The 16082-nt window shown below is 38.3% G+C and overlaps 3 protein-coding genes and 1 pseudogene across 4 annotated transcripts; 3 read left to right on the top strand and 1 right to left on the bottom strand.

Annotated features, from left to right (window-relative positions):
* The first annotated feature begins 1541 nt into the window (after positions 1-1541).
* Positions 1542-9056, top strand: LOC113773066 (protein PIN-LIKES 6). Of its 2 annotated transcripts, none has more exons than XM_027317594.1 (11): positions 1542-1671; positions 2285-2887; positions 3576-3655; positions 3770-3894; positions 5100-5221; positions 5976-6185; positions 6400-6474; positions 7164-7264; positions 7536-7588; positions 8161-8349; positions 8667-9056. In XM_027317594.1, the coding sequence occupies exons 2-11, from the start codon at positions 2696-2698 to the stop codon at positions 8786-8788; spliced, it is 1269 nt and encodes a 422-aa protein (XP_027173395.1). In that variant the 5' UTR covers positions 1542-1671; positions 2285-2695; the 3' UTR covers positions 8789-9056. The 2 variants fall into 2 exon arrangements, with proteins under 2 accessions (XP_027173395.1, XP_027173396.1); XM_027317595.1 differs by lacking the exon at positions 1542-1671 and adding an exon at positions 1708-2091.
* Positions 9057-9781: 725 nt separating this feature from the next.
* On the bottom strand, positions 9782-11356 carry LOC113773069 (calcium-binding protein CAST). The gene has a single exon (XM_027317597.1). The coding sequence runs from the start codon at positions 10673-10675 to the stop codon at positions 10046-10048; it is 630 nt and encodes a 209-aa protein (XP_027173398.1). The 5' UTR covers positions 10676-11356; the 3' UTR covers positions 9782-10045.
* A 682-nt stretch (positions 11357-12038) lies between these two features.
* LOC113776461 lies at positions 12039-15146 on the top strand (annotated as a pseudogene).
* On the top strand, positions 14267-16055 carry LOC113773070. The gene is made up of 2 exons (XM_027317598.1): positions 14267-14494; positions 15008-16055. Exon 2 carries the CDS (start codon positions 15161-15163, stop codon positions 15764-15766), a length of 606 nt encoding a protein of 201 aa, XP_027173399.1. The 5' UTR covers positions 14267-14494; positions 15008-15160; the 3' UTR covers positions 15767-16055.
* The last annotated feature ends 27 nt before the right edge of the window (positions 16056-16082 follow it).

Below are 16082 nucleotides of genomic sequence, written 5' to 3'. Positions count from 1 at the left end.
AACTCAACCATCTTGGAAGCCTTCCTTACTTTTGATAATCTATTGAATTGAAGTCTTTGAGCGCAAGAGATAGCAGCCTCTATCATGGTAGAAGAAATAAGTAGGCTCCTTTCTGTCTCTATCAGTGAGAGAGCTCTATCAAAAAAGTTGTGAAATAAAGATTAAATATAGTAGAAACAAAAAATCATGTTAAATACGCCAAAAACAGATTTACGATAATCCACAATACCTACTACACTATATAAAAAGCACTTTTTCCAACTTACATCAGCAATCAAAATATAAATTCAACAACAAAAAGCCAAGCATCAGGTCACCATACCAGATGAGATTAGGCAAGCATTTGAGGACGAGATTCTTGAGTTTATCAGAGTTACCGTTACGTACAGTCATGTTGATTCAGAAAGTAGGCATTTCATACTAAAATTGAATTTGAAACTCATTTATCAAACACCTCCTAAATATACATTCAATATTATGTGCCACATCAGTAATATTAATAAGTGAAACTACGTAGTTTTGCATTGAACATGAAAAATGGACAGAAGATTCTGTCAGAATAAAAGTACCTTTTTTTGTGTTAATCACAAGAAGTTCCCCTGAGGTTTAGTGTGTTTTGCAATTTACTCCCTAATATTTTATTTTCTCACCTTATCTCCTTGACTAGTAGACAAAACAAACATTTAATAACGAAGTAGGTGCAAGATAGTTGATATCAAAAAAACAACTATCTCTAAAAAAAATAATGAGCATATATAAATGTCAACAAATTCACGTCGGATATGCACATATTTTTTTTCCCTTTGAACAAAGCACCAGATCTATTCGTTTGAAGTAATCACTTACATGACGATTTTAGATAAAAAAAAAAAAAAGAATTTTCATATTTCAAATTATTTTTTTTAAAAAGTACAAAAAATAATTAGTCTATCATAAAATAAGAAATCTTATAATTTGAATTAAACCTTATAATTTGAATTATATCATAAAAATTAAACCTTATTAATTTGAATATATAAGAAATCCCCTTTCAGAATTTTTTGGTGTCCAAAATCTTCTCAAAGATGTTATTTTACTACATCCACATGTTCTTGGATTGATTTTTCTATATGATGTGATGAATAACATCTAGGGGAAGAGAGAAAAAATGAATTATGTAGGACATTTTTTTATTTTAATTACAAATGTTGCGAATGAAGGAGAAAAAAAATTTTGATGTGATGAATGCTCAAAACATACTAAATAACTTCTGGAGGTTGCATCTTTATAGAGCATTAAGAGTGCCATTTTCGTCAAAAATTTTAACAAATAGAGTAGAGGTATTTTCGTCAACTGCAATGTTTTAATGGTCTATTTACTGAGGTGGATTGACGGAGGGGATAAATATTAAAAAATGAAATGTTAGGAATTAAACTGTAAAATACACAAAACCTTAGGGCTGGGGGACTTATTGTGATTAACTTTTTTTTCCCCCTATAATCTTCGTACACCGAATGCACACGTGTAATCTTACCAGGATGGCATTTCAATTTTCAAGTACGATATGCAACTACCAGTCTAGGAAGCGGAAGGAGGAGTAGTAAAAACAAAACCAGAAAAGCTTCGATTGGTTTTCCTCTTCCTCCCTCTGTATTGAGCTGTCACATGTGCTTGAGACTATTTTGGTCTGAGGTATGAATGATTTTGTTCTTTGTTTTCCACACACGCGCGCACGCAAAACACACAGATATGTGTATTTAGGGTTCTTAATTTATCCTCCTCCTGCAGTTTCAATCAAGATGTGTGTATGATTTCCAATCTCGTTTTGTTTCTGTAAATATTTATCACAAGGAAAGAATTTTGCTGCTCCTCACCTCCTCCCTCCGGAGAAAAATAATACTAGCAGCCTGTTACCAGTCTGACAGAGGATCCACTAAACCTCAATCAATCGTCTTTTTTTTTTTTTGGCAGCTCCAGTAATATTCAACCTTTAATTTATCATTTTTTTCCAAACGTCATCTGATAATTTTTTCTCTTCCCAATTCTTCCTACCTAAAATCGTCGCTGATGTGACGCGACGTGGGATCCTAATTCTAATACATAATTGCCTAGGTACGTAAATCGTCCGAGTCCTGAGAGTTTCTTGGGAAATGATTATGAGCTACCGATTATTAAGTACTTGTTTAGGAAGGTTTGGCTATGTACTTGATCGTTGATACACCATTTTCTGCTCTTTCGGATTGCATGTGTGTATATATATTTTAAGATTTTCTTTTATTGCTTACTCTTCCTTTACTTTTTGCAGGCAACAGAGACAAAATAAACGAGAGTGAAAGAAGGATGTTTGTGTGATAGAGAGATTCGAGAGCTCTTCCTTTTAAAGGATCGTTATATTTGAAAATTATAAGAGAGAGGATTCTGCTTGTACTTGTTCTCCAATTGTTCCCTGAACAGACTTGGCAATTTGCCGACTGACTCGTGTTTTTGCGCTTTCTTGTCTGCATTCTAGCGCTCAATCGGCCTGCTATTTCTGTTCCCATTAGTTCTTAATACAGGCTTGCTTCCCCATTAGTAAATTAGTTATTGGATATTTGCTTCTGACTCCTCTTCCCTTGCTCTTTGACTTGGGAGCGCTGCCACTAGTTCTGGTAACCAGAACTACTGTCAAATTTGTTAACTGACTTTTGTGGCCAGGTGCTTTTAAGTCAACGAGACAATGGACAGGGTGCAAAGGCTTCTGATACAGGTTCTTCAGGAATCCCATGCTGGAGGAGAGTCATTGCTTGGCACCATTAGGATTGCTGTTTTACCCATAGCAAAAGTTTTTACCATGTGCTTCATGGGGTTTCTAATGGCTTCCAAGTATGTTAACATCTTACCCGCCAATGGAAGAAAGCTCTTAAACGGGGTAAATAGACAACATCCTCCCGCCCTCTAGGATTCTGAGCTTCTTTTTTGTTTTCTGTTCTCTTTCCATCATCATCTACCACCAATTTTACCAATTTGTATGAGGCACGAATTCACTCTCTTGGCTTTTGGCTGAGTTGCTCTCTGTTGTACGCTGCCTTATTTTGTTAAACCACTTCCATCCTCCCCCCCCCCCCCCAAAAAAAACCAAAAAAAAAAAAAGGGGGAGAAAAGAATAGAAAAAGCTGGGTGTAGAAGGCAAAAAGAGGTACGAGCACTCAACCTCTTGGGACAATGACCAATTTGGTCCCTAATCTTGGGGGTCTTAGCCAAAATTGGACATGACCTCAAAGATAAGGGGCCAAAAAGGTCTTTCTTAAAGGTCCACGTGCTGTGCATATGACCAATTCCGTTAAGATTTTCGAGTTTTCGTTTAGGGGTCCTACATTGGCTTTATTTTATAAAGTTGAGGAACTAAATTAGTAGGCGGTGATACATAAGAGACCAAATCCAAAAGATAAGGGACCAAAATAGTTGATTTCCTAAGCTTCTTTTGATGTTTTAAAGAATGCTGAAATTATTAACTTGGTGCTTGGTGTGCTTGATGCTAACAGATGGTGCAATTCATTATGTAAGTTATGTGTATTTAACATTGTAATGCTGACAGTCAGTACATATTTTTTGTGCAGCTTGTCTTTTCACTTTTGCTCCCGTGTCTGATATTCTCCCAACTTGGAGAAGCTGTCACCTTTCAGAAAATGCTTGAATGGTAGTTCTTGCATAGAATTACTTATAAGTGAATGATAAATTGCCCTTGTTTGACATTCCTTTCAAGAACTAACTGAACCAATCAGAATTTGACTAGTATTTTGTTTATTTTCAGGTGGTTTATCCCTTTCAACGTCATTCTAACCACAATATCAGGCTCTATTATAGGTCTAATTGTTGCATGGATTGTCCACCCACCCTATCCATTCTTCAAGTTTACTATCATACAAATTGGAATTGGTAGGCTTTCCAGTTTGTAGTATGTATGCATTAATTTTTTCTATTTTTCTGTTATTTGTTTATCTTGTGCGTTTCTGGCTTCCTTTTGAGCAGTGTACAAGTGTTTATGACTTCTTCGATTGCTAATACAAGGTGTGCAAGGCATCATATTTATTGATGATTCTGATAAAAAATATGGCATAACAGGAGAAATTTATAGAATTTGACATAAGATAGGCTAGATGCTATGTGTTTCAATTATTTTCTCCGATTTATTGCTTGAATTGAGATCAGTTTGTTATGATTGTGACTAGATGCATGTGTTCAATTTTTTTGAAAGGTCAAAACATAGTTTAAGATTGCAAACTTTTGAATAGGGAGGTTGGATTGCCAAATAGTTTTTTTTTTCTTGTATCTTTTTTCTCCTTTGTATCTGTGTGTACATTCTATGAAGGGAGTCACTTTTCAGCGTTCGTACTCTCATTATAAATTTCATTGGTTCAACGATATGGTGGCTCAGGTGAGAGTGTTAACTACAAAATATTTATGAACCGTTTAATTTTTTATGTATAGTCTTCATTTATTGTTACTAAAATGGTCAAACTGTTAGACTTTTTTGTGCATGTTGGAATCTCAAAGAATCAAAGGTTCTTTAGTTTTGTTTAACTCGTATTTTGTGCACCGAGGTTTCATTCTTTTTATTCTTGTTATAGATCCCTCTTCAGTCCTTCCTCTCTCCAGGTGAACGAGCACAGCTAATATGTTTTCACTCTGGCTTCTGGATTGTGGTTTTTGTAATGATTGAAATGAAATGGTCACATACTAATTAAATTTAGAGATATAAATGCTCTTAATTAATTAAAGAATTGGGAAATTCTATCATAGAGTAGGATATGTTAGGTTTAAGAATTGGGAAAGTCTATCATAGAGTAGAATATGTTAGGTTTTTGTCTCCTATATTTAGTGTAGATGGACAAATGATGGAAGATGTAAGATTTGGGCCTGAAAAGCATTGTCAAAACAGTCAAGTGCATGGGTATATCAATTGTGCTTCCTCATTGACCATGCAACTTCTGTCTCACTACATAATGAGTTCCAAATCTGACAGTGGAGTGATGTGCTAGTGATTAGTGCATTCTCCTAATTCATGAATTTTATTTGATAGGGTCATATGCTGTCTACTATGCTATATCTCTTGAGTTATTTGGAATATGCACCATGTACAGGGAATATCGGTAATGTGCCACTTGTCTTAATTGGTGCATTGTGTCGAGACAAATCAAACCCCTTTGGCGACTATGAAAAGTGCTCTCAAGATGGAAATGCATACATCTCATTTGGCCAGTGGGTAAGTTGAGTTCAAACTGTGTTACCTCGCTTTACCACATGTATAATTGCCTTGTCTGGTTAAAAACTTTATATGGTAGGAGACTTGGGACTTGGGTTAGGTGGTTGATTATCTTAACTGATTGTCAAAAGTATCTGCTGTTACTTTTAGTTGGCCTGTGGCCTCTCTCCAATGACAATTGTCTGGATGGGTGGGTCCTATAGGTTCTTTTCTAGAAATTTTCTGATATATCAAAAGGATAAAGCAAGCAGCTACTTTTTTAATTATCATACAACAGAGAAAAACAAGGAAAAAGGATTTCGTGCCTGACATTCTATAATGATCACATTACCAAAACAAAGAAATAAACAATCTCTGCATTATCTATAACATTTAAGAGTATAAATATTCCATGTAATTGTGCACGCATACACACACACATATGAGTTCTCTCACCTCTCTTTTGCTGTGCCTAAACTTATAGTAAATTCTAAACTGTATTTGATATGTTGCAAGAATGAAGTATTAAAACAGAAATTTTGTGAAACATAGTTCCATTGCTCCTTTTACTTGCTTTTGTTCTTGTTAACTTCTGCAAATGAGTAAAGTTTTAACACCCATCTATGGCTTTGGAACATGGGAAGGTGTGAATACTTGGAAGTTATGATATACTACACTAGTATATTCACTTAGTCATTACTGGAGACTTGTATGAGCTTGATGATGCTTTTATTTTATTTGAACATGAACTCATCAATTTGGGCTATGAATCCAGGTTGGTGCAATTGTTGTGTACACCTATGTATTCCATATGCTTGCACCTCCTCCTGAAGGTACATTTGACATTGTTGATGAAAATCATCCAGTCAAGAATCTTTCAAAAGATAGCTTCCAGTGTCAAGTGAAGGATAATTCTCCTGAGCAAGTGCCCTTGCTTAATGAGGATGCTGTATCAACTGACCCCAAAACCCCGAAGAATGGAAAGGTTATAACGTATTTAGCATGGCATTAATTTTTCTTACCAAGGTTATAATTGTATATATCTGAAAAATAGGACCTGCTTTTGATTGGCATGGCTGTCCAGACAAATGCATTGGGTTGCTGGAGAACCAATTTTCCTGAATTAAAAACTGTTTTTTCTGTCATTATTTACGCCTCTGCTAATAATTGCTTCTCATTGCAATTACATTGTCATGCAGATGAAATATTTCCTCAAATTTTTGTTTGAGAAATTGAAGCTCAAGCAAATACTTCAACCCCCAATAATTGCAGCAGTAAGTTGATCTCTCTTAACTTTATGCCTTTACTAATACATACTTTTTTCTTTGGCTTTTGATTTAACATGTAAGTGCTTTTCTCTATGGCTTTTGATGTATCATATATGTATTGTCCTTTTCATTAAATCCATTTTGCATAAACACACGGATCGGTTCTGATATTAATGCCATGGATGGGAGACCTCTGACTTGACTTGATTACAATGAATGGGCTTTGTACTTAAAACTCTTCTATAATTTATTTGACAATGTCTGTAGATCAAGTATGTAAAATTTTCCTGCTTGGCTTGCAAATGTTTGGCTTAGCAATTTTAAAAACTGAGTCTTGGAATCATGAAAGTAGTAGAAACCAAATTGCCCATCTTGAAGGCTTTTAATCTGTCAAATCTTGATGAGGCCTAGTTTTGACAGAAAAGGTTTTATGTGCATGTAAAGGCATTCCAGAGTATGGACCTTCCCAAACTTTTTGGTCCATTTATTAATACTACATAATGAATAATGATAATAATATTTTTTTATAATTGAGTGTGTTCACAGTAACTGGTTCTGAATGAACACCAATATCATTTACTTGCCTTGCATTTTCTGGGAATGGTGCTAGCTGTTTTGTTTGCTTTACATGAATATGTAACTCATAAAAATTGCTGATTGGTTGAGAGCCACTAACCTAGTATCTTATTAAACAGTTCATCGCCATCATCATAGGATGTGTTCCATTTCTGAAGAGGCTGATCTTCACTTCTGATGCCCCTTTATACTTCTTTACTGACAGCTGTATGATACTTGGGTATGTTCAGATCTGTTTCCATCATATCTTGTGTCAACATTTTTGTCAATAAAGGGTTTCTATGTTCCTACCATATTATTGCCTAAAATTCCTACGTTGGTGGAGCACACAAATATGATTTAGGACTGGTTTCTGGTTCACCAATATATTTATAGCAGGCCCATCTGCATGCTTTGATTTTAAGGGAATGCATTAAATCTGGATTTTGAGTTGGTGAGAATTGATTTGTTATGCATGTTTATTAAAGCTAATGGCATGTCTTTTTTCCCAGGGAAGCCATGGTTCCATGTATTTTATTGGCTTTAGGAGGCAACCTTGTCGATGGTAAGTTTTGATGTGTAAATTTTCTTCAATTGATAGTGTGGTTTCATTTTGGGATGATAGCTGCATTGAGCTAGTCACAAGCAGCTTCACTTTGACTGACCTAACCTATTTTCAAGCTGTCCCACTAGAACTCTATCGAGTTTTTCTTGCCTGATGATTATGAAGTATTATACAGGTTTGTTGTTAACATTTGTACAAGATAAACTAATGCAGAAGTCTTCCATATGATGTATTTTACCATTTAAATTTTCTCTTGTTGTGTATATCTTCTTGTGTATTTTACCATTTGTACGACATTTAGTGTTTTGTCGAGCTGAAGTTTGAGTTTCGGGCTAGATCTTCTGTTTTAGTTTTGAGTTTTGAGCTGAAGCTTACAAGTGTATTGACTTAAATCAATTTAACTGCACCTCCTGATATTGCCTTTTTTGCATGAACTTTTGGTTTATACTGAGTATTTTGGTGCCGTCTTCCTCCTATCATGCACCCTCTACTCCATTCCTTTTTTTGGTACTGTCCTGTACTCTACTTGCTGCTGTTTTTGTATAATTTGAATGTCAATTTGGTAATTGCAGGACCAGGAAGTTCAAAACTAGGTCTACGAACAACTGCTGCCATCATTTTTGGACGGCTCGTTTTAGTTCCACCAGTAGGCCTTGGTATTGTCATGTTAGCTGATAAATTGGGGTTTCTTCCCCCGGATGATAAGATGTTCAGATTTGTTCTCCTCCTCCAGTATAGTATGCCTACATCTGTGCTTTCAGGTTAGATCAATCTCACCCAACTAGTGTAATTTATTGTTTTGAAGACTTGGACGAGTCATCGTCTGCCTCTGCTAGGGCTCTGCCAAATCACACTTTGAGAAAGTTGCTTTTGTGGAGAGCAAAATGAGAAGTTAAAATCGAAAAAGCAAAATGCAGTATGCCTGTTCCAAATACTTACTTCAGCGCTGAAAACCGAGCCCTTGAGTATTTGTCTGTGCATGTTGTTGATTTCCATTGCGCTGCCCTGAGAGGGGTATTCTTTTGGGGCATTACAGTTACCATTTTTATGTTAAATGGTTCCCCCCCCTTGATGACAGGTGCTGTGGCCAATTTGAGAGGGTGTGGAAGGGAGGCAGCTGCTGTCTTGTTCTGGGTTCATATCTTTGCTATTTTCTCGATGGCAGGATGGTTCATCCTGTATTTCCGTATACTCTTTTAAGGTTACTAGTACATGAGAGCCAAAGCTACCGTGAAGGCTTTGACAGAGGCGACCGATCTGCTGTTTAGAGATTATCGGATGTACTTGGATTCTTGATTCTGCAAGCACCCCATGAATCGTGTAAGCCCAACGAGCTTTAGTTTTCGAGTTTCAGTCCATGCAAAGTCTCTTGTAATTAAGCAAAATATTCTTTTAAGTGTCGCTCGGTACTACCATATAATTTCCATTTATTTGGTGATAATCCAACCTTCCACCCTCTTATTAAGCAGAGAGAACGAACAGGCATACAGGAAAGAATTGCGAATCTCTCTTTTTTTCTTTTTCCTGTTAGAAACAAGGGATAATTTTAGAAACTTCTTTCTAACTATTTCACTTAGTTCCCTTAACGTTTTAAAAATTATACTTATTTCACTTAGTTCCCTTAATGTTTTAAAAATTATACTTATGTCTCTTGATTCGACACTTTGGTAATCAAACTTTAAAATAGAGTCAAAAATTTAATGAATAGCCTAAAATGCTTTTATAATACAAAGTTTAATTTGTCTTTTAAACAAAAGGAGTGTTGAGTTTTTTATACTAATATTTGTTATTTGACAATCAACTCTAATAATAAATTTTTGGCTATAATAGGGTTTTTTTATATAGTGCTTCATTAGAAATATAAATTGTTTTTAAGGTAGAGAAGAAAGTGTCGTTTTGTTTCTTTTAAAGTTTATGGATTATTTTTTTAATAAAAATTTATGGGCTAGTTTAGTTGTGGAACTATCATAATTTGATAGTGATTTTGGGTTACTTGTTTCTAATCATTGTTGACTTGTCCTTGATTTTGATATCAAAAAAAAAAAATTGAAGGATATTAAAAGTTATCAAAAAAAATATTACCAATTTAACGTTTAAATTGGAAATGAATAAAAAAATTATAAAATCCTTCCTTTTGCATAAACATGGCAACAAAAGAGTTTTATTAAAAATATTAATGTTAGTATTATCATTTTAAATTGGCAGGGGAGGTAAGTGTTATTTTTAACACCTCAGGGAGCCAAGTAACATTAATTATTTGAAACCTCAGGAAAGGTTTCTGAAATTATCCCAAAAACAAAAAATAAAGGCTGCGGTGATTAAACAGCACAAAGTGATGGACTCCTGTACATGGCACAAGCATGGAACCCCTGGATTAATAGATTGATGATGAAAAAAAGGAAAGGAAAAAACAAAAACAAAAACAAAAAAAAGTAGCAGGAGGCATGGGAGTAGCGGCTAAGCGGATCGGACGATGATACTACGCATCATATCCTTGAACTCAAAAAAGTCAACAAGGCCATCGTGATTGAGGTCGACGCTGGAGATCATCATCTGGACTCTATCCATCTCCCGGGCCTCCTCCTGCAACCCCAGCTTCCCCAGCACCACTTGCAGCTCCCTGGCCGATATGTAACCGTCTCCGTCCTCATCAAACACCTTGAATGCCTCGGAAAGATCAGACTCCTCCTGCTGCCGCGCTTCCTCTTCCTCTTTACAGCTACTGGGAGGGGAGGTAGAATCGGCGTCGTCCTGGTCCTGCAGGCCGAAAAACACGTCATGGAGCGAGCGGTGCAAGGCGTCGAAGTCTTGGAACGTGAGGCCAGCTTGGCCTGGTTGGATGTAGGAGCGGAGCGTAGAGTCTAAGTCGCAGAGACGGGCGTCCAAGCCGAGGAGGTTGAGTGCTTGGGTGAGCTCCTCCGCGGAGATTATGCTGTCCTTGTTCTTATCAAAGAGATCAAAGATCCGGCGAAGGCGCAGGGAGTTGAGACAGGGGGACCGAAGGCGGAAGGACGAGGAGTCTTTAAACGGGGAACCACGGTTCTGACTCCCACAAGCAGTAGTAGTGCTATTCGTTTGCCTTTCCATGATGACACTTGACAGGACAAAGCTGAAGGTGATGATGAATGGTTGGAGGCTCAGCTGAAAGCTATACCGCCGTCCAACTCCAAACCCAATATTATCAGTACGCAACGCACGCAATTGTATGCGTTGGTTTCGGTCCTATTTATCGTTGACGATAGACCCAGTAATGTTTGATATGCGTTGAAGAGAATCATACTAGTACTTGTTTGATATGCGTAGAGAAGAGAAGAAGCTTGGGGAGGAAGTAGTACAATAAAGACTTGACCCCCCGCGGCCGTGGGGGGAGGGAGGGTGTAAAATCGGCGACTTTGACCGTTGACCCTTTTTTGGGTTTTGGGTGGTTTAGCCTCATACTCATTTTTAATTACTACTAAGTGCTACTTAACTTAAAGTAGTATACGTAGTTCGTTCATCCAGTGCGTTCTTTTGATAGTTGATATGCAAGAAACCCCAAATGCCTTTTTTTTGGGAAGGAGTAGACTGTGTTACTACAATTAATTATAGTTTGGGTTTTACTACCACAGACAGCACACAACTCCGACCATTTCCGCGCTTACTATTCCCATCGATGCCGGCCCGTCATTGAAGCTCAGTCTCACATTTTGGTCATTCCAGACGCGGATTGTAACGTTTCTCTTTCCTCAGAGGTTATAGACCAAAAAATAGTTGACCATTAATAACTTTTCTTTCGTTCGACCTTGGTGGATTTTGATGGTCAACGTTCGTATATTAGCTCAACTCCCCGCCCGTATCACTTCTATCACTTCTTTTTTCATGTTTAGCTAACATCTCTTGCATGCTTTTTTTTTTTTTTGTTTTTTGGGAGGGTGGCTAACCTTGCGTTGAAAAATAATTGTACTGTCGTCGTCGTGGATGCTTTCCAAATGTTTCTCATAACCATCTAATGCCTTTTTTTTCCAACTGGTTCAAAGAAATTATATATATATATATATATATAAGCTAGTTAGTTTTCACATCTTCCAAGTGTGTCAAGAGTTTTTTACCTTAAAAATGTTGTGCAATTTTTTCTTATACACCTTTTGCACTAAAATTTATGGAAAATAGATCCAAAAACAAATTATAACTCCTAATCCTTAATTCACACTTTGTTTGGATTATTACTTTTAACAGTTTTTATAGAAAAATATATTATATATAGCGATGATTTAATGTATATAACATAAAAAATGATTTTACAATCCAAATATCTTTCTCAGAAATTCTTAGGGAAAAATCGTCAATTTAGTCCTCAAACTATTTTACTAAAGTCAATTTGGTCCCTCAACATTTTATCGCATGAATTAAGTCCCTTAACTAAAATTCTTGTGTCAATCGAGGACCTATACGATATCGCCACTCAAAACACATGTATCTGTACAGAAACCGACGGCGAGGCAGGGGCTTTTTTGAAAGTACACAATAAAATTTCTACGGGAAGCAAGACTGAATTTTTTTGTGGTGATTTAATTTGTTGTGGGTAAAAAATTTCCTTCCGAAAAAGAAATTCTTACAATGTTCGGAATCCACATACGAACTCGTTCCTTGGATTCTACAATTCCGGCGGGTTCGCCGAAACCAATAGTGGGAACTCCATGATCCAGCAATGGAGGCTCTCCAAGAACTGAGGTGGGAGAGGTGGACACCAGCGCTCCATTTCAATCTGTCAAGGCCGCGGTTAGCTTATTCGGAGATGTTGCAACCTCGCCTAGGTCCAACAATGACGACAACAACAAGAAGCAGCCCCTTCTATCTAGAAAGCCAAAAAATTCCTCTGCTGCTGATGAGGTATATATGTCATAGTATTCTAAAGCAGCCCTTTTTTCTTTTCTTTTTTGAACATAGAATCTATCGTAGTATCGAACAGCCAGCCACCATCACTTTTACCTCAATGGAATAGTGACTTTTTTTTTGGTTGGGTAGGGAGCAGAGAGTGCTCGAGAAAGAATCCACTCTTCACTTGGCCCTTAAGCAACTGGAGGACTTCAGGGCACGACTCAAATGCACAGAAACCACAAAAGCTCAAGCTTTCCGGGAACTGTAGAAAGCCAATAGAACGCTACAGGAATTGACAAACAAGCTCGAAATCATTAGTGAATCCAAGCAAGCGGCTATCGAGGAAACAGAAGCTGCAAAGCAAAGAGCCAAGGAGCCAAGGAGCTCGAGGAACACAAATCCAGCAGACAACACCTTGGCATCGATGCTTGGAAACAGGACGTCGACAACGAAAGAGAACTATACAAGGCCTCCGCTGCTGAGCTCATTTCTGCTAAACAAGAGCTTACAACCCTCTGACAGGATTTTGATCGAGTCCTCGAAACAAAACTGGCTGCATTTCAAGAGGCTGCGGATGCCCAGCACCTCACCCAAGTTTACCGAGACAGGCTAACTCGAATTTCCAGTGAAATCACCACATTGCGCGATACACTGGGAGAGGTCAAGTTGGCCACTCTGCAGGCGCAAGAAGAAGGAAATTAGCATCGTGAAGAAAAGCAGGCTCGCTTCCAATCTCACCAAACAACCAAGGAACAAGTAGAGCTGAAAATCAAATCCTTGAAAGAAGAATTTGATGCTAGCGAAATTCTCGTGGAAAAGCTCGAAGAAACAACGGAGGCAATCAAGCTTTTGCAAGAACAGCTGCAAAATGTTAGAGAATCAGATATGTCCTCTCTGAAAATCGCCACAGCAGAGCTTGATGATGCTACAAGGAAACTGCAAGAAATTGTGCAGGAACAAAACTTACAGAGAAGCTCAGTAGATTTCTTTAAGGAGGAGCTTGATAATGTCAAGAGGGACCATTCTGAATTGAAGGACAAGGCATCGGAAGCAGAATTATCGGCTGAAACTTTGCAAAGTGAATTGGAGAGATATAAAGCACAGCTCGACGCAGCTCTTACAGGAGATCCCCAAGGAAAGTACGATGATATGCGCTTAAAACTCCAGCAGCTGGTGTCGGAGGCTGAAAATGCTAGGCAGGGAGCAGAAGAGATCAGGAAGGACATCTCATTACTTAAGCAAGATGCTGAAACAGCACGTGAACCAATTCCGTCAGAATGGAATGGAAAACTGCTGCCATTCCTCGCTGCCATTCCGTCGGAATATTCATCCTCGAGCTTTTCCTTGCGTTGCTGTGCTGCCCATGAACCAATTTCTCCATTCCACTCTATTTTCGTCATCTTATCTCCATCCATTGCTGGCAATTTGCATCGGTGGAAAACCCCTAATTTCTTCCGCTATTTGGATGCAAAATGCGTTTTGTCTTGGAAAACCCCTAATTTCTCATGTTTCCCCCAATTTGGATGCAAAATGAGTTCTCTGTCTGCCTTCCCGTAGAAATTCTATTGTGTACTTCCAAAAAAGTCCCTGCTTCACCGTCGATTTCTGTACAGATACATGTGTTTTGGGTGACGACACCATATAGGTTCTCGATTGACACAAAAATTTTAGTTAAGGGACTTAATTCATGCGATAAAATGTTGAGGGACCAAATTGGCTTTAGTAAAATAGTTTGATGACTAAATTGGCGATTTTCCCAAATTCTTAGCATAAAGGAAAAGGAACTAAAGCATCGGAGAAGAAGAAAAAGAGGGACCGGACTTGAGGCATCTTTTGAGAGAGAGAGAGAGAGAGAGAGAAAGTGTCGGTGTTTGCAAGGACTATTTGGTGTCTAGGGTTGGTTTTTGAGGCAGGAAGGGTTCCAGATCTATACTTGCAGATGCACTGCGGATTAGTCGAAGAAGGCGGTGGGCACTGCTCACACCCAATAGAGATCTTTCTGTTCAGTTCAGCACCTCTTCGTTCTTCACTACTTTCGATTTGACTTGGGTAATCTCCCGTCTCCATGCTAGCTGTTATGCTCATTCCCCTCCTTCCCCACATTTTTCTTTTTCTTTTTCTTTTTTTTTTTCGGTGGGGTGCGGGGGGGAAGGGTGTTTGGGAGGATGTAATGTGGGGTGGGGAGGTTATTGTTACAAGCAACGCGGTAAAAGTACTTGGATTAGCTTGAAGTACTAATCAAGAATTGATTAATCGGACCGCATTTGTTTTCTGCTAAATCATTCCGTTGTCACTCGGGGATTCCTTCTGCGTAACTCTCTCTCTCTCTCTCTAAGAAACAGCAGTCCAAAAATAAACCCAGGGAAAAGAAAGAAATTAGTGATTGATTTTTGGGTTTAGCACCAGGGCTGCTTGCTTAGCGTTTCTTTTGTGTGTGTGTGTTTTTCGTTTGCTTGTGCCGTGTGACTTGGATCTTGCTCGGATTTCTTTACATCTGTTCGTCACTCCTTTTTTTTTTTTGGTTTTGGTGTGGGCATCCTGTGGATTCTGGGACCTGTCTAGATACATTGAAAAACGGGGAAGATATCTCTCAGCCTTCAGTTTCAGCTGTGGAGGTCTTCGTGGTATTGAAGAAGAAGCTGCAAATTCCCACAACATCGACATCAAAGAGCTCCGACCGACCATCAATCTGGGCACCTGACCATCAAAATCACAATGACAACGAGGGAAATGCATCTATGGGAGGAGCAATCACCACTGATTCCCCCATCGACTTTGTTTCCTCCCTTTCCAAAAGCTGTTTCTGTTATTATTAATCCTCACTCGAATAACCATCCATCTTCTCCCGATGATCATACACAAGGTCTCTGTGTCTGTACCCCCAAATACAGCGTCTTTGATCCTTTTGCTCCTGGACCTAATAATACCTTTTTGCTTGCTCCGCATCCTACCGAGTACATACAAGGGTCAGGGGACAATGTTGTGAGGAGGCGGCGGCGGCGGCTTACCTTTGGTGATTCTACTTGTGGCTGCGTCCCTCACACCAACACTGTAACAGCCATAACTGAAGAAGAAGAAGAGACTTTATTTCAAACTGTCTATGAAAGCCTCTTGGAAGCGATCATTTCCACGCAGACCAAGGGGATTCCTTCTCCCGGAAGAAGTCTTTCTCAAACTTCGGTTGTTGTTGATGGATTTGGGACGCCTCGTTCTGCAACTAGCCTTAGTGGAGTTGCCGAAACTTGTCCCCGAGCACCAGTAAAGCCCTCTAGGGAAATTACACGTATTCATACAGGTTTATGCAGAAAGCTTGAATTCTGACTATTCCTTGTGCAAAGCCAATCAGTACTGAGGACGCCTGTCGCCTACAACTCTCGACAATGCCATCTTTGACTCATTCTTGTTCTGATTAATAGGCAATAATAATAATCATATGCTTGCAGATGCCACCTGGTATTACATTCATTGACATTTTGATTTTATCCTGGTATTACTCAAATGAGGTGTTTGGAACTATAAACAACTCAGCTTCATCAATGATGGTTGTTAGTACTACGGGAGAGAAATGAGAATTGCTTCCCTGCATATATCAGTCGGTGAACTTAACTTCTTTGGCGGTGTAATTTTTATTGGCATA

The sequence above is a fragment of the Coffea eugenioides genome, chromosome 6 (assembly GCF_003713205.1).
Source record: "Coffea eugenioides isolate CCC68of chromosome 6, Ceug_1.0, whole genome shotgun sequence".
Taxonomy (NCBI): Eukaryota; Viridiplantae; Streptophyta; class Magnoliopsida; order Gentianales; family Rubiaceae; genus Coffea; species Coffea eugenioides.
This window is presented reverse-complemented; position numbering and strand designations above follow the sequence as displayed.

What these genes read in the sequence shown, in the direction of transcription:
- LOC113773066 (XM_027317594.1), top strand. Translation starts at nt 2,696, where the DNA reads ATGGACAGGGTGCAAAGGCTTCTGATACAGGTTCTTCAGGAATCCCAT. An exon ending in GAAGAAAGCTCTTAAACGGG is followed by an intron (nt 2,888 to 3,575) that starts GTAAATAGACAA and finishes TTTTTTGTGCAG; the next exon opens with CTTGTCTTTTCACTTTTGCT. An exon ending in GACAGCTGTATGATACTTGG is followed by an intron (nt 7,265 to 7,535) that starts GTATGTTCAGAT and finishes CTTTTTTCCCAG; the next exon opens with GGAAGCCATGGTTCCATGTA.
- LOC113773070 (XM_027317598.1), top strand. Translation starts at nt 15,161, where the DNA reads ATGACAACGAGGGAAATGCATCTATGGGAGGAGCAATCACCACTGATT.
- LOC113773069 (XM_027317597.1), bottom strand. Translation starts at nt 10,675, where the DNA reads ATGGAAAGGCAAACGAATAGCACTACTACTGCTTGTGGGAGTCAGAAC.